Here is a 26,731-nt window from a genome sequence, read left to right on the forward strand (position 1 = left end):
TCATGCAAAAGTGTTGTTTTTTATTTTCCTTCTCGGGCTGGCTGCAGCTTCCAACCAACAAAACCTCAAAGCATTAGGGAGGGGGCAGGCTCGGGGCTGGGTGGAGGACAACCCTCTAAGCTCCAGGACCCGGGGTCTGACCTGAGAGGTCGGGGCTGCAGGAGGCTGGGGAGGCTCCTGGGGTTAGGGGAAGAGGAGCCTCTCCCTAGCAGACAGCAAGTCTCAGAGGCTACATGTGCTCAGGGCTTGGCTGGGGGACAAAAGTGCGAGACAGAAACCAGCCTCACAACTCAGCTGGTCAGGAGATGAGGGGCCAGATGCTGACCCCAAACCCCCGGCAGCACCCCTAGCAAATAGGTCTGTATCAAAGATTCTGTACAGCTGGTTTTTGGGGTAAAGGGCACCTTTGGGGGCTTAAATAAATGGACGGGGGCGAGGGATGTAGCAAGAAGAGAGGGTGACTGCCTGGCCAGCAGCCTGGGCCTCTGGTGCCCCGCATGCTGACCCCCACTGCCGCCTGCCCACTGTGGCCCACGGGACTCCCAGGGTGGGAAGGGAGGGAAGCTGTCCAGCAAGTCTCGGCCCCACCTCTCTCTGAGCAGATAGGACAGGAAGCCGGGCACCGGGGCTGGGTGGGGCTTAGCGCAGGTCCTCCTCGTCGCCCTGGATGGTCTTCTTGATGCGCAGCAGCATGGTGGTGAGCCACTGGTCCAGCCGGGAGATGGAGTCGTACTCCTTCACCTGTGGGCACACCTGGTGACGGACTGGCCATGCCCCTCCCTGTCCCCGACCCTGCAGCCCAAGGGCCCGTGTCCCAATATTTTTAAGATCTGTCCCTGTCACCCCTGGTCTTTGAGGAGCAGAGGGAGGGCTTGAGGCCCCAACTCAGCCAGGGCAGCTCCCTCTGGTCTTTACTACACTGGGCACAAGGTTTCCCTTGGGGAAGAAAGATGGTGTAGCTTATAAAAATAAAGGTCTACAGAAATAAAAAGTAAAATCTAAATTAATAATTAATTAAAAAAATAAAATAAAGGTCTAGGCTGGGCAAGGTGGCTCAAGCCTGTAATCCCAGCACTTTGGGAGGCCGAGGTGGGCGGATCACGAGGTCAGGAGTTCGAGACCATCCTGGCCAACATGGTAAAACCCTGTCTGTACTAAAAATACAAAAATTAGCTGGGTGTGGTGGTGGGCACCAGTAATCCCAGCTACTCGGGAGGCTGAGGCAGAAGAATCTCGGGAGGTGGAGGTTGCAGTGAGCTGAGATTGTGCCACTGCACGCCAGCCTGACAACAGAGCAAGACTCCATCTCAAAAAAAAAGAAAAATCCAGCATCCTCATTGAATGGGTGGGGAAACTGAGGCCTGGAGATATGGAAAAGGTACTCCCGAGTGCCATGGAGTATGGGAGAAGAGAAGCCACGGCCTGCGGGCCTCCCTCCTTGAGCTCCTGGCTGGGCTGCCACCCCATGTCTGGGGCAGGTGGAACTGGACGGCCTCTGCTCACTGTCCTCAGTTAGGGGCTCACATTTCCGAGGGACACCTGGGGAGAAATGCTTGGCATGTGCCATTAGAGGAGTGAATCAGGACTGGACAGCACTGAGCCCGGGAGCAGCTCCACCAGAGGGAAGCTGGCGCCTCTCCCATGTCCTCAGTTCCACTTTCCTCCTCATCCCTTCCCTCCCCCTCATGGGCACCCAAGGCACCCGCTGTGAGAGCTTCTCGCACTCGCCTGGGGAACTCAAGGGATCCTGGTCTTCAGGGGCAGACAGATGTGGCTCTGAACCCCGACTCTGCCCCTGAGGGGCCACAGCCGAGCCTCCTGACCTCCCCAACCTCAGTGCCACCATCTATAAAATGGGGAGAACACTCCTTATACCTCTTGGGGCTACTTGTGAGGTTTCTAGGGTGACTGGAGAAAGAAAATTCACAGTGGGCTGGGAGCTAGATAAAAATGGGTGATTTTCAGGGGACAGCATGTCTGAGAAGGGTAGCTTCCTTAGGGAACCCATCCCCGTGAAGAGGCCTGGCCCCCCACGCTGGCCACTCACGGACTCCGTGTAGCTGTCCACATTCTGCTCCTCGTGGGCCTCTAGCAATTTCTGTAAGCAAATGGCAGAGAGGGGTCAGGGGCCCAGGCTGACCTGAGGTCTTGCCTGGCTTAGATCAAAGCACACTATCTGTATGCCAGGCCTGGGGCTAGTGCTTCCTGAGGACTCTGAGAGGGTCGGTCGGTGTGGGTGTGGGTGTGGGTACAGGTGTGTTGGGTAGGGATGTGTTGCAATCCTGCTGCCCTACTCATTAGAAACGGCTAGCTCTTCGGGCAACCTTGCCAACACGGAGTATCACACGGGGTGTGTGTGTGTGTGGGATGCGTGGTATATAAGTGGTGGAGGTATGTGGGTGTGTGTGGTGTGTTGTGGGGTGTTTGGTTGTGTGTGTGGATATGTGTGGTATGTGCGTAGTATGTATGGTATGTTCGGTATGTGCGTGGTGCATGTTTGGTGTGTGTGATGTGTGTATGGTGTGTTTGGTGTGTGGTGGGTGCGGTATGTGGTGCATGTTTGGCGTGTGTTTGATGTGTGTGGTGTTTGGTGTGTGTGTTGTGGGGGTGTGTCTGGTGTGTGTGGGTATGTGTGGTATGTGTGGGGTGTGTGTGGGGTGTATGTCATGTGTGGTATGTGTCCACCCAGCCCATCCCGAGCTCTAGCACTCCCCAAGTGGTACTTTCTTCATCTGGAAAATGGAGACTCAACTGGCCAAAGAAAATAAAACAAAGACACCCTCTGAGAACCACTGGACAAGCCTTGGGGATTGTCTCACGTGAAGCCCCGGCCATCCGCATCTGGGGTTTGGGAAGCGGGAGGCCGGAGCACCCAGCACTTACTTTCATCAACTTGCATTCCCGGGAATCAGAGAAAGCAGGGAACAGCTCCTCATACTTCTGGACAGCCAGCTAGACAGCAGGGAGGGGGGAGGACAAGTCAGTAATGAGAGGGCCCTCAGAGCTGCTGGCCTGGCAGCCGAGAGGACAGGGGGATGGCTGGTGATACTGAGTCAGCGCTCCACGCCCCTCCCCCAGCTTCAGGTGTCACCTGGCTCTGTGCCTGTCAGTACCTCCCCGGAGCTAAGCTCAGCACCAGCCTGGCTGCAGAGAGAGGTGGGTGGAGGGGGAAGGTTCCCCAGGCAGGCACCCACTGCCTCCTCCCACCTGGCTCAGCTGGGGCAGCAGGCACATCCTCCATGCCAGGCCTGGGGCTGGTGCTTCCTGAGGACTCTGAGAGGGTCAAATAATGGTGAGCCCCCTTCTGAAAGGGAGGAAACAGATCCAGAGGGGCAGTGATGTGCCCAGAGCATGGTGAGACATGGGCTACGGATGTGAACCTGGTCTGGCAAAGCCCAGGCTGGTGCCCACAGCAGAGCAGGGCTCGGACAGGCTGTGAGGCAGGGGCTGGGCAGCCAGGGGGACCAGGAAATCCTGGACTCTGTGCTCCTGCCAGGCAACGGTGGGAAAACTCCAGCCAAGCAAAGTCTAGTGCCAACCCTCCGGCTCCTTCCCGCTGGCCACGCCCCCCACCCACTGCCCTCTCTGGCCCCTCTTTTGCCAAGTGCCGTGAAAACAGGTGGGCTTGTGAGCTCCAGTTAAAGCCATGACAGCGGCAGTCACGAAGCTCCGGAACACTGGGCTGCAGGTCCCTAGGCATGAGGCCTCAAACTCTCATCCCAGCCTCAGCATCTTCACCCGTAAAATGAGGTGACAATGGTGCTGACTTTATGGGGTGCAGTGAGGATTCAAACAGTGTACCCATGAAGGGAAGAGCACTAAGTGAGGCAGGAGCTGGACCCGCAAGAGCCTCCAGGACCGGCGGGCAGGTGACGCCAGCACAGAAACACAGCGCTGAGAACCACACTCCTCTTCCAAAGGCCAGCTGGCAGGGGCCAGGCATGAGGGAGGAGCACACCCCCTCTTGGGGTGGCCAGGTGACCTGGCCTGGTGATAGGCACAGTGGCCCGGCGTGGAGCGCACTACCTTGGCATTAAGCATGTCGATGCAGAAGTGGCAGAGGGCTGCCTTGAAGAAGTAGTCTTTGGCGCTGTACTTGAGAAGGGGGCTGTCCATGGCGTTGGTCCCCACCTGTAGCCACGGGGAAGTAGCACTGTGAGCTCAGGGCAAGCAGCCAGAGGGCCAGGGCCACTGCCAGGCACCGGCGGGCCAGCTGGGAGCTGGGTCCATGTCCTGCAGTGAGGGCCTGTTAACCCAGGACCCTAATGGCAGGGAGCCAGGAACCAGCTTGGGGAGGTCAGTGGCCAGTGCGTGAGCAGCCAAGATCAGGAGGAGATGGTGGCTGAGACTGTAGCCAGGTGTCCGTGGGCCTCCCGAGAGCCTGAGACAGTGGGGAGGATGCGGTCTGGCTGTCAGGACCAACGGGAGGCTGGCACAGCGGTGGGCAGAGGGGTGGCAGGTGGCGAGAACATGAGAGGCGGTGCCCGCCCCTCTCTCCCCCGGGGCCAGCTGCCTGCCTGTTTCTCGGCCATCACCCAGGGCTCCCGTGCACACTGCGAGGAGGCCATGTGACACTCCCTCCCGCTCACTGTGGATGAGGACCGTTGTGTCATGGGGTGGGGTGCCCACAGCCACCCCAGGCCCCTTGGCAGTTCTTCCCATTCCCTCCTTGACTCTGGTTTCTTGGCCAGCCTCACTCTGGATCCCTCCAGGAAGCTCTGCAAGGGGTGTGGGTGGGGCACAGCCAGGGAGAGGGTGCCGGCATGGCATAGGGTCACAGGTGGAGAACACTCTGCCAGGCTGAGGTTGGGGTTGGGGGGATCGGGAGAGGCAGAGGGCGAGCCCGGGGAGGGTGGTTCCAGAACAAGGTGCCGGGGCTCAGGAGGAGGCACAGGTCCTGAGAGCGGGCAGGTCGCCACCTGTTCCCCACCTGTCCCCACCTGTTCGTAGATGTCAATGGCCTTCTGATACTGCTCCAGCTGCGCGGCGTAGCCAGCCACCTTCAGCAGACACTTGTTGGCTGAGCTGTGTGGGGAGGAGGAGTGAGGGAAGTGGTGGCGGTCCCTACGGGGTGGGGCAGGCAGGAAGGGGGCTACCTGTTGGACTCCTCGCCTTTGTAGTAGTCTGCAGACTGCTCGTAGTGGGCGATGGCCTGGGGAGACGTGGGGGCGGGTTTCAGAGCTGGGCAGCGGTGGGAGAGGAGGTCTCGTACAGCTTCCACACCCTCCATCCTGCCCGCCTGGGACACAGCCAGACCCCTTTACCTCACCTCTGCCCATCCCCCACCCTCCCCTTCTGGGCACTCAGACACCAGAGGACTCCCCTGGTGGGAAGAAGAGAGAGCCGCACTGGTCCTGGCTTCCAGCCCAGGCAGGGCCCTGCTGCCACTCACCTTCTCGATGTCCACCAGCTCCGTCTCATAGATCTCAGCAATGGAGATGTGGTGCTTGGCCGCAATCGTGAATCGGCCCTGGAGGGAACACGGGAAGGGGCTGCCTGTGCCTCGTGAGCTCCTGCATGCCTGGCCCTGAACCCCTGCTGACCCATGACCCTTCAGGTTCCCACCCCTCAGCCACGCCTGCGAGGAGTTATGAAAAAGACACCGAGAGGCGGGGAACACAGTTGAGAAGTGAGGGCCCCAGCACTCGAGGCCTGGCTGTGCATGCTGGGCTGAGCAGGTGACCTTGGGCAAGCCACTCCAGGGCCTCAGCCTAATTCTATCCCATCCACGGGACACAGATGGTGCGACACCAGAGAGAATGTGAGCACAAGCACTTGGCCGAGGCCCTGGCCCTGAGGAAGTATCTGATAGAGAGGCCAGAGAGGCAGAAGGACCAGCCCAGAATCACTTGGCAAAAGGCTCTGGAGAAACCAGGATGGGAGGGAGGGCTTGAGACCCCTGCCCAAGAGCACCAGCTCTGCCCCCAGGCCAACAGCCACCTTTCAGCCTCCTCCATGCATACCCAGAGCTCCCCAGGGAGGCCTCAGGTTCCAGCCTGTGCACCTTCCATCTGCCTCTGCCCAGCATCCAGGCACCCGCCCAGCTGGCACACCGCCACCCGCTGGTGCAGAGGAAAGGGCAAGGTCCTGGGCTCAGCCAGACCTAGTTTTGGGTCTCAGCGACTCCTGCTTGTAGCCCCGTGTCCCTAGGCAAGTCATGTCACTAGTCTGAGCCCCCCTTCCGATACCGAACAGGGCTGTGGATTAACCACCCTGCAGTGTCGGGCCTAATAAATGGTAGCTGCCATTACTGTTCTAGTCACAGTCATCCCTGCAGCACTGCCCTGAGCACAAGGGGGCAGGGCTCATGCCCCTGCCTGGGGTTGGAGGGCTGAGACAGATGGGGCAAGTGGAGAGGCAAAAAGGAAGGAGTCGGCGGGGCGTGGTGGCTCACGCCTATAATCCCAGGATTTTGGGAGTCTGAGGCAGGCAGATCACTTGAGGTCAGAAGCTTGAGACCATCCTGGCCAACATGGGGAAACCCCATCTCTACTAAAAATACAACATTAACCGGGCATGGTGGCGCATGCCTGTAATCGCAGCGACTCAGGCAGCTGAGGCAGGAGAATCGCTTGAACCCCGGAGGTGGAGGTTGCGGTGAGTGGAGATCGCACCACTGCACTCCAGCATGGATGACAGAGAGACTGTCCTCTGTCTCAAAAAAACCAAAAAACAAAAAAAAGGGAAAGCACTGAGAGAAGCCCCGGCCTGGGTGGGACTTCACCCTGGCTCCGCCTGGCAGCTGCCCCTCTGGTCTGCATCTGTCGTTAGCAACGCCCCCTGGGGCAGGGCAGATGCTGAGTCTCCTGTGGGCTCTGCCCACCCCTCTGGCCTGCTGCAAGATGCTAATCAAATGCGACACTTGTGGGAAGGCCGGGCAAGGGAAAGTGCTGGGCACACGCTCTACAGTAACCTGACTTCTTTTTTGGTTTTGAGACAAAACGCCCAGGCTGGAGTGCAGTGGTGTGATCACAGCTCACTGCAGCCTTAACTTCCTGGGCTCAAGTGATTTTCCTGCCTCAACCTCCCAAGAACTAGGACTACAGTGCATGTCACTACACCGGCTAATTTTTTTGTCGAGACAAGGTCTTACTATGTTGCCCTGGCTGGTGTCGAACTCTTGTGCCCAAAAGATCCTCCCACCTCAGCCTCCCAAAGTGCCAGGATTACAGGCCTGAGCCACCGTGCCCAGCTCAATAACCTAAGTTCTATGAATGCAAACCATGACTGCCTGCGAGGGCTGGAGGCCAGATGTGTGCAGGGAGGGGCCATCAGGCTGGTCGGGAGCTGGGTGAAGACCCAGCCGGCCCAGGCCAGCCCAGGTGACCCAATGCCCCCAGCTCCCACTTCCCCCTCCCCAACTGGTTTTGGCCACAGAATAAGAACAGTACTGGGGGTGCGAAAGGTGAGGACACAGGCTGGGGCAATGCAGCGAGACCCCTGGGGCAGGGGGGCATCAGGACAAGCAAGCAGCCGTTACCATGTCTGTGTAGATCTCGATCGCTCGCATCAAACAGTTAATGGCCTCTGGAGAGAGAAAGGGAGGTGGGAGGAGAAATGAGAAAGTGAAGTCGTTTCAGCAGAAGCCGAGGAGAGGAGGCGGACGCAGGCGCGCCTGGCTGCCGGCAGAGAGATCAATAGGCACTCGGAGCTGCCAGGGCTGCCGCACACTCTCAAGGGGCTGGAAGGAGGGCACGGAATCCCTGAGCCCGGCAAACCTGGTGAGAGAGCTGACTCTGCAGACTGTGACTTGCTGGGCACACGCAATTGGCGGAGCCCTTCTCCCCTCATTCTGCCAGGATGCTGCCAGCTTCCCAGAACCCCAGGGACAGGGCACAGCAGTGCTGGGCTGGGCTGATGGCCAGACTCTCACGGGTGTTTTAAGCCAGGCCTTCTAAGGCCCTGCTCTTGAAGAACTGAGCTGCTGGCAAAGGGGAAGGGGGCATGGAAAGTGGCCAAGCCCAACATCTGAGGTGGTCCTGGAGGCAGCAGGGATGCCCAGGTTCTCCCTGGGCTCTGCCAACATCGCCGCAGGACCCTGAGCAGCTTCCGTCCCTGCACCAGAAGGAGCTGGACCTCTGGCATGAGGAGGCCGGACGCCGTGAGCACCGAGACCCGGGTGCACTCTCCACCACCCCTCTGCCTCATATCTTGGCAGTTGGGAGCCCTCTGCTCTCTATCCCTTTAACCTGGCCCTGCCACCCACCAGCTCCTCAAAGGTTTTGCCAAAGCCTGAACACACCAGGATGGCACTGAGGAAGAACTGGGCTACCTTTGTTGTACTATCTCTTGTAAGATTTTAAATTTGGGAAAGGCTTTTTTTTTGACAAGTTGTTCGGAGGAGGGAGAAAAGCATGAGTGGGAGGCATTTTCTAGCTGGCAGAAACGAGCTCTCGGGGCATTTTTTAAAAACCCCATCTTAGTGCATCTCAGGAGGACAGGGGTATTGCAGGGAGGGAGGCCTGGGGCAGGAGAAGGAAAGGCAGAGAGCCTTGGCAGGCCACAGGGCGTGGGCTCTGAGCTGCAGCCTGAGCATCTGAAAGTTCCTGGTCACCTTGGGGGCCTCCGTGTCACCCAGGCCGTGTTCACCTGGGATGAGGGTGCTTCCAAGAACCCACAGACCTGGGCTTGCTCTCAAGGGGCTCACAGTCTGGATAGGACTCCAACCCCTCTCTGTGAGGAGGCATCTGAACAAAGGCTCTTAGCCTCAGGCCTGTGGCTGGGCTTTCAGGAGTCCAGCCCCTACTTCCGACATATCAACAGTGGGGCCCATAAGTGCTCCTCTGGGTGCCCCAGAGGTCTGGAGATTCTGTCCAACTCAGAAGGACCCGTGGGCCGAAAGGGATTGAGAAAGGGTACACCACTCGGTCCAGGTTCTGGGCCTGATAGACGGAGCCTGTGGCCGCAGAAAGAGGAAAAGGTGGTAAAAAGGAGGCAAAAAAGGGGGCAGAGGAGGGAACACAGCCTACACCTGGCAGTTTGAAGACACACACATCCTGTCATGGGTGGGCCCAAAAGCCACAGCTGAGCCGAGCCAGAGGAGAGCAGCAGCTGGAGTGAGGTGAGCAGCTTGGCCCAGCCTGGCCCACCCTACCCTGCCCCACCTGGCTGCAGACTCCACCTGGCACCCTTGGGCTGCTCACTGGTTCCCTGTCCTGGGCAGAACACCCAGGACACCAACCTGGCCCCCTGCGGGCTGAGGCGGCAAAGTCTGCTCTCACTCTGCAGTGAGACCCGTAGCTGCCACCTGGGCCTGTTGGCAGTGGCTCTGGAGCACCCATCGTCAGCACGGCTCAGCCCTTGCAGTAGCAGCAGGGAGACAACTTATCCCTGGCAGCAACATGGACTCACAGGCTGAGTCCCCTCCACGCCTGGAAAGCAGCAGTCCGCCAGAGACACTGGGCCAGCTGGCTCCTGGACGAGCTGCTGACACTCACTACTGCTGCTCTTATCTCAGGTCGCCAGGCCTCGGGCACCCTGAGAGGCGGAGCAACACCCAGCTCCGTGGCCCAGCCCTCCTCCACCCACCCACAGAGGGCTGGAAAGGGGCTCGGTGCAATCCAGCCCAAGTTGGGGAGCTGCAGCCCAGGCCGGCCCCATCCCCACAGTCACTCCACCAGTGATGCCCAGCTGGACTTCTGACTCTCTCAAGTCCCCCTTGGTCACACCTGGCTGTCTCCTCCTCAGTAAAATGGGGACAAATCACAGAACTGCACAAAGAAATCAAATGGGTTAAAAGATGCCAACCATCTGGTACACAGTAGGAACCCAGTAAATGGCAGCTAGGGAGGAAGTGGGGGACAAGCAGGGGCTGGGCCCCTTCATTGCCCCAGGTATGCACACTGGCCCCGGCCCCAGCTGTCAGGCAGACCCCGGAAGAGGCCTCCCTGGCTCAAGTCTGCCCTGAGCAGCAGTGGTGGTTGGGTAATTGAGGAACCAATGACACATATGGGCATCACCCTTCCCCACCCAGAGCCACCAAGGAGGCAGCAGGCCACCTCTCTGCAGAAGGAAAGGATGACAGAAGCCCAGCCGGGCCTCAGGAACACTCCAGCTGCCACTTGAGGGGGGGTTCCTTCTGGAGGAAGCCCTGGAAGAAGTGCTGACCCCGGACAGAGGCCTTCTAGGCTGCTGAGGAGACCAGTGATAAGGAAGGCCCCAGGAGCCAGTCATCTGCTTGGGGAAGCCAGGCAAAGTTCCAAATCAGGCCTCCAGCACTGCCTCACAACGCACCTGGCCAAGGGCAGAGACTGTGGGGGCCCAGGGTAGGCAGAGGTCCCTGGACGATGAAAGCCAAGGGTATCCCCTGACTGGCAGTTTATCACACGCCAGGTGCCACGCTAGGCATGACTGCTTTACCTCACAGTAGTCTCTGCATTAACAGACGAGGAAACAGAGGCCCAAAAGACTGACTTGCCCAAGACCACAGGGGAGGCAGGTCCTCCCAGACCACCCACCTCCTGTGCTGCTGAGCCACGCACAGCTGCTACATGACATTCTCTGTGAGACTTTTTTTTTTTTTTTTGAGACAGGATCTCACTCTGTTGTCCCAGCTGGTCTTGAACTCCTGGATTCCTGTCTCAGCCTCCCAAAGCACTGAAATACTAGGCATGAGCCACGTGCCTGGCCTTCTGTGAGGCCTGACTGGCCTCAGACACAAAGCAGCTGCTGCCCTCGATGCCAATGTGCCCCTTGCCCCACTGGGAGCCATGGCTGGGGCGCGCACCTTTAGGCTGTAGCTCTGGATGCTGTGCTAGCACCCCTCCCTGCTCAGCCCAATGCCCCCAGGGCTCCGGACACGGCACCTGCTCTCAGCTCTACCCAGGGGAGGTTCTCCTGTCAGAACCGCCCCCTTTCTTCCCCGAGAGCTCTCCCCTAGCCAAGCTCGCCCGCTCCTCGCCTCAGCTCTGCGCAAGTTGGCCTCTGTGCCCCGGATGCGGCATCATCTGTACACTTTCCTACCCACTGGAGTCCCTGGCCACCCTCTGAGCTTCCTAAGGCCAGAGAAGGGCCACACCCAGACTCCCAGCCCACACCCTGCAGAGAGAGCTAAAAAAGCTCTGACTGAATGCAGGGGACAGACCTCACCGCATCCCACTGGCAGGCAGGGCCTGCTGCAGGAAGGGAGGGGCCTGCCGAAAGAGCAAAGGCGCTCACTGTTCCGCAGCCTGGTGCTCAGCGCTGCCCCAGAGCAAGTGCTTCCAGTCACTCCAGATGGGGCAGCAGCTGAACGTCACAGATGCTAAGACAGCGCCTCTAGGCCAGCCAGTTTCCTGGGGAGCAGAAGGAAAGGCCTGGCAGGGCAGCTTAATGGAAGACATGGAGACTCCCTGGGTGAGTCAAGCTTAAAACCAACCCAGAGTCTCCCTGGGTCATCACTGCGCCACCCATGCAGCCCGCTGTGGCCCAGTGCTGCCAGCCAGGCCAGCTCCACGGCCCACCTAGTTACAAGGCTGCTCCTCGGCCTCCTGCCAGGCCTCAGTCCCACCGTGTGACCACTGAGGCCAATGAGTGAGATGCCCAGATGGTGGGGAATCACTGGCCAGTCTAAGGACAGAGAAGAGCTACTGGTTAACACACAAATTCATCCTTGTCTGGAAACTCACATCCCAGATCACGACAAAGGGGTGTGCACACAGCTCCCAAACACGGCGTGTGAACCAGGGCTCACTGATCCATGGAGAAAACTCCTTGCACTGCCGTAAACCCATATTCTCCTGGAAAGGATAGGCCTTTATTCCAAGATTACACAGCTCCTTTTCATTATTATTATGATTACGATTATCAGCATTATTTGAGAGACGGAGTCTCACTATGCTGCCCAGGCTGGAGGGCAGTGGCTATTCACAGGCGTGATCCTACCACTGATCAGCACAGGAGTTTTGACCTGCTCCGTTTCCGACCTGGGCTGGTTGACCCCTCCTCCTTAGGCAACCTGGTGGTCCCCTGCTCCCGGGAGGTCACCATATTGATGCCGAAATTAGTGCGGACACCCGAACTGCACAGCACACTACAGCCCAGAACTCCTGGGCTCAAGCAATCCTCCCACCTCAGCCTCCCGAGTAGCTGGGACTACAGGCATGAGCCACCACGCCCGGCCCTTTTGATTATTTTTAAAGATTCATGTATTTTCCATTCCCCTGAGAGGACAGTGATGGTAGACAGTCATTTTTACAAACTGCCTGTGCTTGCTAATTAGCAACCTGTACCTGACACCAAGATTTTAAAAATAAATTAAAATTCCCGCCCCAGGCAATCACTGGGCTGTTTCCTCTTCAGGAGGCGCCCTGGGGGACAAACACTGTTTTCTCACCATGAGTCAGCCGCAAACTGGGCTTCTGTCCCTAACACGCTCTCATTTTAAGTAACTTGTTCTCTGGCAACGACGTCTCGGGCTCTGTTCTCTCTACTTCTTCCCCAGGATGTAGGGAAGCCAGGTTGGGCTAATTTCCGCTCCTTTTCCGGCAGCGACTCCTACCTGGCTGGTCTCGGAACTCCCCCCGCTCCCTTCTGCATGTTAATTCTGACAACAGGACAGACTTTCCTCTCTCCCCGGCAGGGCAGGCCAGGCGGTGGGTCTGCAATGGAACTCCCACTCCCAAATGCTCTGGGCTTGGGGAGGGGTAATCAGCTGCACCGACACAGTAGATAGGGGGGCGGAGACTTAAGCAGCGCGGGAATGCCAACCATGCCAACCAGAAGGAAGGGAGCCAGTTGTGAAGTCAACACTCGCTCTGCCTCAAGTGCGTCTCTGCCAGCCTATCACATGTTGGCCACTGGAAAACACCAGAGCTGCCAGGAAACCCGAGGACCCGATGCAGGGTGCTATGATGGCACTCCGGGCAGCCAGCCCATGTGGCCCACAGAGGCCCTCACCTTGGGGGTCAGCTTTCTTGAACGCGTTGCCGGCGTCCACAAAGCAGGTGGCTGCGTCGTGCTTGCTCTGGAGCTGCAGGTGCAGCTGCGCGGCCTGGCAGAAAGCGTTTCCAGCAGCTGGAACAGAAGAGAAGGGTGGTCTCGGCCTCAGTGGGGCTCCACAATTTATGAGGCCACAGAGACACTGCCCTGGGAGGTGGGTCGGGCTCTTGAGAACGCAGAAAGAGCCCTCAAGAGAGGACGAGGGTTACTTGAGCAAGCCCTTACTGAGGCCTAGACCTCAGGTCTGCTGGCTCCTGGGCTGAGGCTCCTGGTGGCCCACCTGACAGTCTCTGAGGGCACCAGCTGCCTCGAGGGAAGCCCCTCAGCCCCAGGTATATGGAAAGACAGCCAGGGTGAGAGCAGCTAAAATGCCATGCCCCTAAACTCAGCTATGCCAGCATTTCCAGGGCCACCACTTTTAAAGCTCCAAAGGGCAGACAGAGCTGAGCCAGAAAGGAGATTCAACAGAGCCAAGGTGGCCTCCTGCACCTCCTGGCCTCGAAGCACAGGGCCCAGAACCACCACTAGAAGGCAAAGTGTGGGCTGAATCATGGGGCCGGCTGGGGAGGGGTGTTCTGTGAAGCAAGGGGCAACTGAGATTCAACCACAAACACCTTCCCATCTACTCCACTTTCCAAGTCCTGTTTCTTTCTCCACAGCTCCCCAAAGCTCTTCCTGTCGAATTCTCCCAACTCCTCTGTCTCTGTTCACATTCTGTTCCCTTCGCTGCAGATCCGCATGGACGAGGCACTTGTGCGCATTGTAAGGCTCATGGATTTGGGGGCGGACAAAACAGAGCAGGCTCTCTCCAGGAGCTGCATGTCCAGAAAGGGAAACAGGATGCGGACACCCAGAATGAGTGCATGCAGACCAGCGCCCACGGGCGGAGGGCAGAAGAGACCACGCCTGGAGCCTTGCGTGTCCTGTGCTCCTCTGCACAGGGTCGGCGTCCGTGGGTCCCAAGCCACTCTGTCCTCACACCTCCTAAACTGATGTTTGGGAGGCAACAGCATCTCTCCTCCTCCCTGTGAAGCTCCGACCACCCCCAGCTTGGTTCTGAGGCTTCTCCCCTTCATTCTCCTCCAGCTGAATCTGAGTCAGAGGTTCTGAGGTGGAAGATGACCAGGAGGCCTCGCCCCATCCTCTTAAGTTTCAACCAGCAGAAGAAACAAAGCCTTCCATGTTTTCACTATATGATTTCATTATTACTTCTAAGAGCTCCAAATCTGAGTATAAAATTTCAAAAAAAGGGCATAGTATCGGGGGGAAATGGCCTAGGGCTTTTCTTTGAAGAGTAGGGCGGCGGAGTTAACAAATTTTAAGGGAAAAGCAACACCTATGTAATTTAAAAAAAAGCATTTCTTCCCTAGAGGAATTTTCTTAGTTTGAGAGCATAAAAATACAGAGAACATTTGGCTTTATCCACAATGTAGTCTGTGAAAACTCAGGAAAAACTCTTTGAATTTTTGGGAAACCAACAACATTCTCAAAAACGATAAGCATCAGTTTCATTGTGCACCTCTGCGCCTGCCTCCATGGTCAGGAAGTTCCTCCCTGTGTTCTAACTCGGGGTCTCTTGCAGTATTTCCTTAATTCAATCTTGGTGACACGAAAGACGTATCATGAGATGAGCCTCCAATGGGCTCAATGCACTGGCTTGTTGGACTTCTTGGGCGGGCAGGGAACCCCAAACAGATCCCCAGCCTCTCTGAGCCCAAAGGGCTCCTCCCACCCCTCTCCTCCGTGAAGCTCTCCTGCCTCACTGGGACAGGCCAAACACTCAGGCTCTGCAGTCAGAGCCTTGGTTTCTGAATCGTGGTTCTGTCACTTACTAGTCCTGGCACCCTGGACGTGAGACTAAGCCAAGCCTCAGTTTCCAAATCTGTAAAATAGGGATATTAACAGGCTGACCCTTAGGGTGAGAATGTAATTAAATGATGAGCACTTTGTACTCAGTGAACAGTAGCCATGATTCATGTTGTTATTGGAAGCACTTGAACCTTTCCTGCAGCCTAGAATTCAGACACTGATGGAGGCACTAAGGAAATTACCAGGAAGCCTGAGGTTCTGAATTTAGGGAGGACTGTCTATGAGCTCATCAATCCACATGGGTTTATCTAGGTCTAATAATCTATTTATTTCCATCCTCTCTGTCCTTTCTTCAAAGCCCCGTGACCCCGAGTATAAAGTAACCCAGCAGGCACAAAACAGCTAGAGAGCAGGCCCGGGCTTCTCATGCCGGAGATAGCGTAACAGAGAAGCGGCCCTGAAGGGCAGGCCTTTGGGAGTGGAAGCGGAGGGAGGAGGAGGGCCCTCACAGGAGCTCTAGCAGAGGAGATCACATACCACTCCAGTTTTTGGCCATTTTGAACATGTTTGCTGCTCTGGCGTAGATTTCACATGCTTCCTCTATTTTGGATGAGCCTCTGGGGAAAAAGGAAAGAAAAAAAGGAGACAATCTAGTCTGGTATCCAGGAGAAAGCAAGAAATCTGCTCCAGTGCCAGTAGAGACGTGCCCCCACCCCTCACCTTTCCCCTGTGGGGGCCCATCCCCTCAGGTGCCTGTGGCCCCCACGCCTGCATACAATGGCACACTAAATTCAGGTGGACTGGCTCCCTCCAGGAGGAATACTGGGTACTCACTGGGGGGTGTGGAGCAAAGAGTTCCTGACCCCACCACAAGCCCAGCCTCTGACAGCCACCTCTACTTCCTGCCTGGGATGCTGGGGGCTCACTGGGTCCCTGGTGCTCTACAAATCCCCTTTCCCCCTGGAGACTGCAAAGCATTCTGGGAGATTAGCCCAGTTTAAGACATTGTGTTGCTTCCACAGACAGAGCCTCAATCCCATGCCTTGCACTCTGTGGTTGTTTAATGAAGACTTTGCAGCCCTAGAGTGTGTCATTACCAATTCTGGACCGGACATATATATGATACAGCCATACATATAAATTTTGTACCTACTATTTTAAAATGTAGATGGGAAACGTCCCCATAGAAAATGTGCCCAGTTGTGTTAAAAAAAAAAAAAAAAAAAAAAAAAAAAGAGGGTGGGCTGGGTGTTGGTGGCTCATGGCTCCTGTAATCCCAACATTTTGGGAGGCCAAGGTGGGTGGATTGCTTTAGCTCACGAGTTCGAGACCAGCCTGGACAACACAGTAAAACCCCATCTCTACAAAAAATTCAAAAAATTAGCAAGGTGTGATGGTGCACGACTGTAGTCCCAGCTACTGGAGAGGCTGATGTGGGAAGATCACTTGAGCCCGGGAGGTAAAGGTTGCTGTGAGCCAAGATTGCACCTCTGCACTCCAGCCTGGACGACAGAGCGAGACCTTGCCTCAAAAAAAAAAAGAGGGTGAGAAGAATAGAAACATACATGTTTATATAAACAGGATATTTCTGGGCAAATACACAAAAACCTAGTAACAGCATTTCTCTTTAAGGTGGAGCCTGGAGAAGGAGGGCCAGCTGTGGGAGGCAGCCTTATTCACTGGGCATTCCAAGTTTGTACCGCATTTTTTCCCCATTTGCATATCTTATCAATTTTTTAAAAATATATATATACACACACATTTTTAAATATTAGGATTTATATTTGGCCCTGTGGTCCAGCAATGAATTACGTTTCTAGCAATCTATCCTAAAAAACTAATCAGAAAAGTTACAAGCATATTCAGCATAGCATTACTTAAAACAGCAAAGTCCCCCAAAAACTTACTGTCCAACAGTAAGGATGTACTGGAGCTAGACAGGAATTTAAACACATAAAGGACACCCTGTTTGGGCAGCTTCATCTTGGCTTCTTGACCTCCACATGTACATAATGAACCTCCTCCTGACTTGGGGGACCTCATTAGTTCCTCAAACCCCTAAGTCCCACTGCCTCCTTCTGCCCTTACTAACACAACCAGGCTTAGCCCACAAGGTCTGTGGTCTCTGTGGCTGCTCCAACTCCCATCATCCACATGACCAGCAGAATAAACTCCATCCACTCAGGAGTCCCACCAAATGGATTTCAAAGTCTCTCTTCACTCATATAACTAGTGTTTAGCCTATTTTTTAGGGAAGAGAAAAGGGAGGGGTGGGCATTTTCCAGTGAAAAGCCACACAAATCATCCTCACCATCCGTCCCACATCCCGTGTCAACTGGCCCAACATTATACCTAGAAACTTGTCGACACCAACCACAGCTGTGGAGGGTGCACAGGTAATTTTGGGAGCTGGGATGTGAGCATTCCTTCCCTCTGCACTGCGGGTTCAGTGTGTCCAACCTGCCTATCCCTTTGAACCGCACGAAGTGCTCATTTTATCAGACCAGAGCCCCACAGCCACACTCTCTGGGATTTGTTCGGTAGGTGTGGGTAGGGCCTGCAATTGAGATTTTTAACAATTGGGGTTTGGGGGTCCCTGGTAATTCAGCTGATCAGGTGAGTTTGAGAAGGAAAAACTGACTGAGACTGACCCCCTGGAAAGCAGCCACCAGTGACCAGTGGACAGGCCTGGCATTGTCAGCAAGCAAATGCCCCCGGGGCGGGCGAGCGGGCTGGCTGTGACGGGGGTGGGGACTCCAGAATCTACATCACACCAGGTAAGGTTCTGGCCTACCCTGTGCCTTCCAGGGCTGTGCTGTCCCCCACACTCTGCTGTCCCTGGGAAGTACCCTGAGCAACGTGTCCTTCCCAAACTCACCCTGCTGTACCCTGCCTTCCGCCACCCACGTCACTCCAGCCAGAAGTTTGAAGTGACTCCTGTGTTTTTTTTGTAGATGGAGTTTCACTCTTGTCGCCCAGGCTGGAGTGCAGTGGCGCGATGTAGGCTCACCGCAACCTCCGCCTCCCATGTTCAAGGGATTTTCCTGCCTCGGCTTCCCGAGTAGCTGGGATTAATGGCATGTGCCACCTTGCCCCGCTAATTTTTGTATTACTAGTAGAGATGGGGTTTCACCATGTTGGCCAGGCTGGTCTCCTACTCCTGACCTCAAGTGATCCACCCCCCGTGGCCTCTCAAAGGCTGGGATCACAGGCGTGAACCACTGCGCCAGCCTGGAGTGACTTCTTTAGAACCCATTCCTGGCCTTGGAGATGTAAGAAACTTTCAAAAGCTTCTGGCAGAGAATCCTGAAGGGTCTTGTGGGGCCTGGCTGCAAAAAACCCTCAGGAAGACCTCTCTGGAATGTTCTCTTAAAGGGACATGCTCACAGACCTTAATCACAGGTCTACCCACCCGACAGGTCCCCCAGCTCAGCCTTCCCTTTGTCAGTGTGACTAAGTCCCATCTAGCTCCATGCACTCTGAAAAAGCTCAGACCCTGGAAGAGCAGAAATGACCCACGTCACTGAGCGGCCCACAGCGGGCGATCAGCAATGAGCAGTGTCAGCCCCAGCCGGGTTTATTTCAGCTCATCGGGACAGAGCCGACACAGGACGAACACAAAGCCTTCCAGCTGCCCGGGCTGAAACTCTATGATCCCAGGCTAAGCACGGCCAACTCTGCACAGGGTCACTGATTCTAACCGTGGGGTGGACAGGCCAGAGGGATTAGCACCAGCTCAGGCCCCAGGCCAGCCCCTCCTTCCGCTGCACACCGTGGTCTTGCCCATTGCCATGGCCAGGAGATGATGGGAGATCTCCAGAGTCCCATCTTCTCCTTTTAGAAACAGGAGTGAAGTCCCCAGGGAGAAAAGTGACGTGCTAGGTTCCAGTGGAAGATCCTGATGAAGCCATTCACATACACATTTATTCACATGGGGAACAGGTATCTGAGCATTTATTATGTGCCAGGAGATAACAGCAGTACATGAAAGGAAAAACTAGCTGGGCCTCCTCTCCTGAGGGCCTGGGCGGCAGTGCATGTGACAGCTGACTGTCCCTCCCCCACTGACCTCCCCCAAGCTGCCTCTGCTTCAGTCCTCCCATCCCACGGCTCTGAGCCACTCCGGGAATAGAGGGAACTGGTTTGGGCTGCCTGATGCAGGGCTGTCTATAATTACTCGCTCGGCTTTGCTCTCTCCCCCTCCAAGGCGGAGGCAGCAGTCTCAGGTCTCCCAAGCACAGCCACCAACCTCAGCGACTGCCATATGGAAGGCTTGGCGCTGCCAGGAATGCACAGACACCCGGTGGGACCTGGGCCAGGGGGTTCTGCAGGGCAGAGTCTCAGCCCCCGTCCTTCCTTCCTCCACCCACCAGGCACTCCTTGGCTGCCAGAAAAGCACCGTGCCCTGACCCAGCACCTCCAGCTCCCGAAGGACCTCACCAGGCAGGGTGGACAAAGTTAGGCCCCATTTCAGGTCCTGGACTCATTCTGCCCCTTTTGCCTCAATGGTAGCCACAGCCACAGGCCTACAGCTTCCTCCTCAGCCTTAAGGCCCACTGCCCCGAGTCTCCCACCAGCGTCCTCAGTGGGGACGGGGCCCCGGGGCCAATCACATGCCTGTGTCTTCCCTGTGAGCCCGCCTTCATCACAGCTGGTACGCAGGGCTCCCGGCCTCCCGGGCACTGTACCAGGATTATCCCGGCAGCTCCTCACAAGAGCCCTTTGGGTGCTGCCCCTGCTTTACAGGGGAGGAAGCTGGGGCCCAGAGAGAGCGGAGGGCTTGCCCAAGCCTAGCCGGCTGGGAAAGAGGACTGGGGCCCTGGGGATCCAGTCCTGCCCTTGCCTCTCACTCAGTGATCAGGAAGGCTTCCTTCCCCATGCCCAAGAGTCCTCAAGAAGAGAGAGGACAAGGTCCCTGCTGCCCCACCTCTCCTCTAGATTAAATGAGCCAGGGAGTCTGTGCTGTCCAGGCTTCCCTCATCTCACAAGCAGAGGCTGCTCTCTGCTGGAGCTGCGTGGAGCATCCTCTAGGCAAAGGAGAACGAATAAGGCCAGCTCCCTACCCAGCCTGCCTGTAACATGCCAACAGGCAGCAGGAACGTCAGAAAAAGTTAAGGCTGCCCATGGTACAGGGTCTACCCTGGCACAAGAAGCCGGAGGCCACCAGCCCTGCTAGTCCATCGACTGCATCGGAGCTGCCAGAAGTTTGGCATCCTGAAGGCACCGTCACCAGCATCACCTAGAAGCCCTAAACCACCCGCAGCCTCCTGCCGCTCTGCAGTGGGCCTTGCCTGATGGAGCAGGGTATGAGTTCCCGCAGGGCAGGGCCTGGGCCGGCTCTGCTTTCCCATCTCCCCACAGTGCTGACACAGGCCCTGGGTAACAACGGTGAAGAATAAAGTGTCGCAGGCTAACTGCCCAGCTCTGAAATCGCCACAGGACCCTCTTGTGACGTCTGTCTGGGCAAGGACAAGGGGTAGAAAGAGAATGACTTTGGACGGAGAGACCTGGGCTGAAGTCCCTTTCAGGTACTTTGACCAGTGTCCAACCTGGGGCTAGTCATCTCTGAGGCTTTTTTTTTTTTTTTTTTTTTAAGAGATGGGGTCTCCCTGTGTTGCCTAGGCTGGTCTCAAACTCCTTGGCTCAAGCAGTCCTCCTGTCTCTGCCTCCCAAAGTGCTGAGATTCCACTCTTTTATCTATAAAATGGAAGCATGGCCACCACAGTGGCTCACACCTGTAATCCCAGAGCTTTGGGAGACCGAAGCAGGAGAGTTACTTTATCCCAAGAGTTTGAGACCAGCCTGGGCAACAGAGTGAGACCCCAACTCTACTAAAAATTAGCCAGGCATGGTGGCATATGCCTACAGTCCCAGCTACTCGGGAGGCGTTGGTGGGAGGATCACTTGAGCCCAGGAGGGCGACAGAGCAGGATCCTGTCTCTCAAAAATGAAAAATGAAATAAAATGGAGACAATGAACTTGAGCTGGGAGGAGTCCTTGTGAGGATTAGAGATGACGTACACTCAACACTTGGCACAAAGTGCAGAATGAAAAAGGTGCTCAAATGGTTGTTATACAAAGGAAGAGAAATACGCTCAAACGGGTGCCTGCCACCCAGGAATGGGAATTCTAGAGTTGCTTGAGGTGGTAAAAACTAAATAAAACAAATGATGACAGTAATCAGACAGGCCTGGCCTCAGTGCCAGCTCATTGCGTGCCAGCCTGTGTTTCCTCATCTGTAACTCGGGAGAAGACTCCACACCTCCACCGCTGAGGCATGAGCAATCTCGAAGGCAGCACCCCACAGCGTGCCCAGCGGAGACCCAGCCACACTGTGGGCGCTCAGTAAATGAGAGCATCCCTCTCATCAGGCCCCGCAGAGGGCCGAATCCAGGCACGCGTCCCTACTTCAGAATCGCAGCATGGGCTTCATCTCCACCTCCAGATTAGCTAAGTGCTGCTCCTCCGTTGGCTTCTAGAGTCCTGGCCTCCCACTGCCCCACCTCTGACTCCACGGTGCTCACGGTGCACAGAGGCCCACGGCCCTTCGAGGTGACAAGCTCAGAGCCAGGACCTCACTGGCCTCATGGCCTGGCAGGAGCCCTGTGTTTCTTATTTTCTTATATGGATGCCCTCCTATATGCCAATGGGATTACACTTCACCACAGCCCAAGGGCTAATGTGCTTCCTTTTTCTTAAAAGGTGTTCTCAAAGACCCTTGTCTCTCAGTAGCCGCTTCCCAAAGAGGAGACGGAAATGTTTGCACGGCCAGGCAGCAAAGTCCCATCCATCAGGAAAGCCAGGGACTCTCGGATTCCCCAGGAACCTTGTGTGCCCTCAGGAAAGACTCCACTCTGAGACTGTGCAAGAGATGCCAAGTTTTCAGTTGTGGATCTTGGCAGCTGGCAGGGCACTGTGATTCACCAGGGTGCCACTGGAAATGGCACTGGGGTTTCCACACGCTCTGCGGAGGAAGGCGGTCTGGAGGGATATCTGCAAGCTCATGCTCGCACCAGTCTCTACCAAGACCCCGGGCAGGCCCTGCCAGCAAGCTGGCAGCTGAAACAGGAATTCCTTTGTCAAGATCTGACCTTAGGAATGCAGTTTCTACACAGAACACCCTGCCACCTATTTCTCCAGCGCTTCCAGCTCAACTTCCTATGACAATGCCTAATAGTAAGGACAACAGTGAGCCATCAGTGAGCATTAGCGGAGCCAGGCACCGTGCCTCACCACTTCCCATGGAGCGTCTCATTTGTCCCTAGAACCACCTGAGGAAACACAGATGACTATGCTCTTCACTTCACAGATGAAGAAACTCCCTCTACACGTGTGTATCCGAGATGAAAGAAGTTCTCATTTGGGTTGTTTTGGGGCCAGTGGAGGTGGTCGGGAGACATCAGAGATGAGAAAAAGCCCCAGGGAACAGAGCTGCCATTCAGAACCTGCGCGATCCCCAGAGGGCACAGCAGGCACTCTGGATTCACCGGGAGACACGCAGCAGGGAGGGGAACTGGTGCTCCCGAACTCAGCGTCTCCCTCTGCTGCCGGCTCACTGTGCTGGAGTTAGGAAGTCTCTGTCTTTTTGCTTCCAGAGTAGAAGTTTGAGCAGCTCCCCCATCACCCAGGGGAGGAACAGGAATGGCTTTGAGCTTCTCCTAACTGGTTGGTGCCATCGCCGTCAGTGGCTGCTGGTGCATCAAAGCCCCCTAGCATCTGGCAGCCCAGAAATAATGAAGAGCAAGGGCCGCGTCTGAGCACCGAGGCAGGCGACAGCACTGACGCCCACTGCCTTCTGGCCCAGGTGAGGCTATCGGACTTGCCCTTTGACAGGACCAGAGGCCCCTCAATGTGGGGTGCTGTCATTGCTGGGGTGCCCAAAAGGGAAAAGAGAGTCACCAAGGAGAAGCTGAACCTCAACACTCCCTTCTCCAGTCCCGGCAGCTACCAAGGACCTTGAATAAAGGTGGGTTATGAAATGTTGAACACAAGCAAACGCAGATCAGAGAGGAGGTGCCTGAGTGAGTCCCATCCAGCCAGCAGGTCCTCCCCAGCTGTCCTCTTGCTGTGCTCCCCGTTCCCAGGCACACAAGCTCTAGTCAGGCCAGCCTCCCATCCTCCCTGCCCTCTACCCTCACCTCACTCACACCCCCATAGCACCAGGTCAGCTCTGCTGGGAGCTGGAAGGAACTGAGATGAACAACCAGCTCTTTCTTTCAAATATTTGGAACAAACTGCCATGGGGGAACACTTAAGAGGGTGGCGGCTCTCCAACACACCTAGTTTGCCAACATCCTTCCGAGTGTGGTGCCCAGAGATGGTCACGAACCTTCAGGAGAAACTACTGTGGTAGCACACCAAGGGGGCTACGTGAGAAGGCTCTGGAATCACATGGAACTGGGTTTCAATGCTGCCTCTCCCACTTGCTGTGGGGCTGGGCAAATAAAGTCACTTCTCTTAAGCCCCCGGATTTCTCTACCTTCCTGGGGATTTTGTGCAGACTAAATCTATCCGCTCCATTAGCAGATAGAGCCTGGCCCAGGCCCGGGCCTGAGTCACAGGGAGCACTTAATAACCAGCATCTGCTAGTACTACCGGCACTGCAGCAGCCTCCTGCTGTCACTCTCCCCCACACCAGCTGCTGCAGTCCTTTCTAGAAGGCAAACGGGAACCCTCCAGGATGGGCCTCCCTTAGCCTCCTCGGGGATCTGCAGTGCCTCCTCCAGGCCCAGCCCTTGCTCACGAGGCCTTCCTTGTCAGGCCTTACCTGCCGCTTCCACCTTTACGGTCTAACATGGAACTCTCTGTGTTCTGTCTTCCCAAGGCATGCTCAGTCACACTCCCTCCATACCACACAGCACCCCAGAAGTTCTGTTCATCTCCCCCAGGATTGGGCCCTCTCCCCCAGGAAGCCATTTCTGGTCCCTCTGGATCTCGGTTCCCCATCTTTCCAGGCAGAACCTCCCCTCACGCTAGACCTTGGCTGCACCACCCCTGCTGCCTAGAGCACCCTCCCCGGCTCCACTCCCTTAGCAAGTCCTGGGCATTCCTCGGGACCTAGCTCACTCCTCACCAGAAGCCACCCCGCGGTTCACGCTGCTTCCTCTCAGCTCAGCCATTCGCACAAATGACATAATCGAGGCCCTCCTTACTGTCAGTAATTCTGCTTTACTAGTGTTTGGTGTTCATCTCGCCTTCCCAATCAGGTAGCAAGTGCCCTGGGGCTGACTTAGCTGCTCCCTCCAAGCACAGAGTCCAGTACCCACTAATCCCTGGGCCAAAGGGAACAGACACTCAGAGCCACCCAGGAAAGCCATCACCAAAAACCCAGCTCGTGGTCCCACCCCCAAACACAGCACTTGAACTTCTCCCCTTATGAAGAAAACACACACACACACACCCTCTCTCTCCTCTCAGCCTCTAAAAGAAAACATTTTTCACCTAATCAATACGGTCCATCAGCCCCGGATGTTTCCCCACACCAGGCAATTCCCGGTCATGCTCTTCAAGTTCTTTTGCTAAACATTATCCAACCTCAAACAAGGGGCGAGGCCCAGAGCCTTTTCCTGTTCTTTTCTCTCTTGGAAAGATCCCTCCACTTCGTCTTACCAGCCTCTGCCAGGCTCCTACCACAGTCTCTTCCGATCCCCAGGCCCTCCTCCCACACCCCCCTTCTCCAGCCTTCTGCAGACGCTCCCAGTCCTACCACCTTCCCCAGGCTCTGCTTCTGAGTGGCTGCCACACACCATTCTCTCTACAAGCCCACTAGTCCTTTCCCAAGCCTCCTCTCTGTTCCCACAGCCTCCCCTTGACCCTTTCAGAACCCCCCTCAGCACAGATCTCACTCCCCACCACTCATCCCCGGCCAAACCCTCCCCAGCTCCCTTCTACTTCCTCTGCCCAGAGCCTCATGCGCCTCTCCACCCTATTAAGTCCTCCAGGATCCCTTTTGTGTTTTATTTCAGCTCCTCTTAGCAAACTCATGCTTCTCAGTCTTTCCCTCTTCTGACCCCTCCCAGACCTCTCCTCTCACACTAACTTTGAACCCCCTCATCCCTCTGCATGCTCCAAACCTGTTTCTTCTGGAAAGGTCACATTAACAAGAGCTAACACGTTCAGAGACGCTACTCCATGCCAGGCTCAATCCTAATACAGCAAATCGCAGGTAGGTTTGGTTCGTGATCTCCTTTAATGGGGAGACTAAACAATTTACCCAAGATCATGAGGTGGCAGAGCCACATTTCAAACCTGGGCTCTTGACACTCCTAAGCCACTAGAATTTCTCAGAGGATGGCTGTGTCGCTTTTAGGAGCTAATGTGAGTTTTATGCCATGCCGTATGCATTAGTTCTGTCTCCCAAGCCTCTTCCCAGCCGTCTTCTCACCATGTCCCTGTCATCATCATCACCATTACTCGAGGATCATACAGCAGAAGGGCTCTGATCCCCCGTTTCGGTTCTTTCCGTCTCGCCCTCGTTCTTTCCCTCTGTCTCGCCCTCGTTCTTTCCCTCTGTCTCGCCCTGTTACCCCTCCATCTCCTTGGCCAAGCCACCACCATGCGTTCCCCCACCCAGGAGTCTTTAGCCTCAACCCAGGCCTCCTCAGTCTTTTTGTTTTTCTTTGACATGGGGTCACTCTTGTTCTGTCGCGCAGGCTGAAGTGCAATGGCGCGATCTCAGTTCACTGCAACCTCCACTCCCTGGGTTCAAGTGATTCTCCTGCATCAGCCTCCCGAGTAGCTGGGATTACAGGCACCAGGCACCAGGCCCAGCTAGTTTTTGTATTTTTAGTAGAGACGGGGTTTCACCACGTTGGCCAGGCTGGTCTCCAACTCCTGACCTCAGTGATTTGCCCACCTCGGCTTCCCAAAGTGTTGGGACCTCCTCACTCTTGGCTCCATCATGCGGGTTCCCTGGTTCAGCTGTCTTTAGTCACGCTAATCAGGGCCGGACTCAACCTAGGCATTCCCCAACAAACTTCAGACGCGTTTCACCACTCCTAGGATCACCAAATTGCCGAGCCCCTCCGCCTGGTGTCAGCCTTCTTCAGCCATCACTCTCACTGCCCAGGGCCCCCCGCAAGTCCACTGCCCCAGGGACTGGAAAGGTCAGTCTCTCGGGCAGGGCGTCCTCAGTCCCAGGACCCATCACGCCGCCTGAGAGCCTGCAGACAGATGCCCCCAGAGCTCCGAAAGGCCTCCGGACATGGCTGCTGTCCCGGATGCCCTCCGTCCCCCCAGGCCACTCCCCTCCGAGGCTTCAGGACGTATTCCCTCGGTCCAGGTTCTCCCTCGGCCCGCTGGCCTGTCTTCGGCCTGAGTCCCCTTCCTCGCCTCCAGACAGTGTCGCCTTGGCCCGTGTGTCCTCAGCCCACGTCCCTTCCGCCATGTCAGACCGTCTCTCTTCAAACCTTGTTGCCCCGGCCCGAGCCCTTGGCCCTCAGTCTGTGCCCCCTCTGCCGCCTCAGACCGTATCACCTCATTCCAGGTTCCTCTCCGTCCCCTCGGCCCGAGCCCTGCGTGCCTAACCCGCCACCTCCGGCCGTGACTCCTTCGTCCTCTCAGCCTAGGTCCCGGCCGAACCCTCAGCCCGGTTCTCACCCAAAGAGGCCGGAGAAGAAGGACTGCGAGTTCTTCACTTTGCGCTCCGCCTCGGCCAACAGCGCCATTGCCTCCGCTTCCTTCCCGGAATTGTCCATAGCGACTACAAAGTGACTCAGCAAGGCGCCCAACCCTGACCCTGGGAGGACTCAGCCGCGGCCGGGCCGCGGAAAACAAGTCGGGAAAGCTCGACCGGCTGCGTTGACGTCGCACCGGTGCGCGCCGCTGCACCCCGGAACCACGTGACTCGCGCTGGCCAACCAGCGGCCTCGTAGCGCGGCGCCTCCGCCAGCCACGCCGCGACCTGCCGCACACCGCCCGTGACTCAAGACCGCCCAATTGGCGTCCCGAGACCTCAACGCATGCGCACAAACCCGCGAACGGTGCCCCATTCTCTTCCCAGCGC

At 56.4% G+C, this 26,731-nt stretch overlaps 1 protein-coding gene across 3 annotated transcripts; it reads right to left on the minus strand.

Moving 5' to 3' along the window:
- Nucleotides 1-26,731, minus strand: NAPA (NSF attachment protein alpha). Of its 3 annotated transcripts, XM_037728451.1 has the most exons (12): nucleotides 26,326-26,414; nucleotides 23,885-23,999; nucleotides 15,265-15,345; nucleotides 12,877-12,993; nucleotides 7,481-7,527; nucleotides 5,393-5,470; nucleotides 5,097-5,152; nucleotides 4,941-5,025; nucleotides 4,027-4,131; nucleotides 2,884-2,952; nucleotides 2,048-2,098; nucleotides 1-753 (listed from the first exon to the last, which is right to left on the minus strand). In XM_037728451.1, exons 3-12 carry the CDS (start codon nucleotides 15,290-15,292, stop codon nucleotides 640-642), a joined length of 750 nt encoding a protein of 249 aa, XP_037584379.1. In that variant the 5' UTR covers nucleotides 15,293-15,345; nucleotides 23,885-23,999; nucleotides 26,326-26,414; the 3' UTR covers nucleotides 1-639. The 3 variants fall into 3 exon arrangements, with proteins under 3 accessions (XP_037584379.1, XP_037584378.1, XP_017355912.1); XM_037728450.1 differs by lacking the exon at nucleotides 23,885-23,999 and having other exon boundaries at nucleotides 15,265-15,344; nucleotides 26,326-26,731; XM_017500423.2 differs by lacking the exon at nucleotides 23,885-23,999 and having other exon boundaries at nucleotides 1-741; nucleotides 15,265-15,344; nucleotides 26,326-26,573.

Source organism: Cebus imitator, unplaced genomic scaffold (assembly GCF_001604975.1).
Source record: "Cebus imitator isolate Cc_AM_T3 unplaced genomic scaffold, Cebus_imitator-1.0 Scaffold266, whole genome shotgun sequence".
NCBI classification, from domain to species: domain Eukaryota; kingdom Metazoa; phylum Chordata; class Mammalia; order Primates; family Cebidae; genus Cebus; species Cebus imitator.

Excerpts from the sequence above, each read along its gene's own strand:
- NAPA (XM_037728450.1), bottom strand. The coding sequence starts at position 26,423 with ATGGACAATTCCGGGAAGGAAGCGGAGGCAATGGCGCTGTTGGCCGAG. Across the intron at positions 7,528-12,876 it reads CAAGAAAGCTGACCCCCAAG|AGGCCATTAACTGTTTGATG; the intron begins GTGAGGGCCTCT and ends TTCTCTCTCCAG. Across the intron at positions 5,026-5,096 it reads AAAGGCGAGGAGTCCAACAG|CTCAGCCAACAAGTGTCTGC; the intron begins GTAGCCCCCTTC and ends CTCCCCACACAG.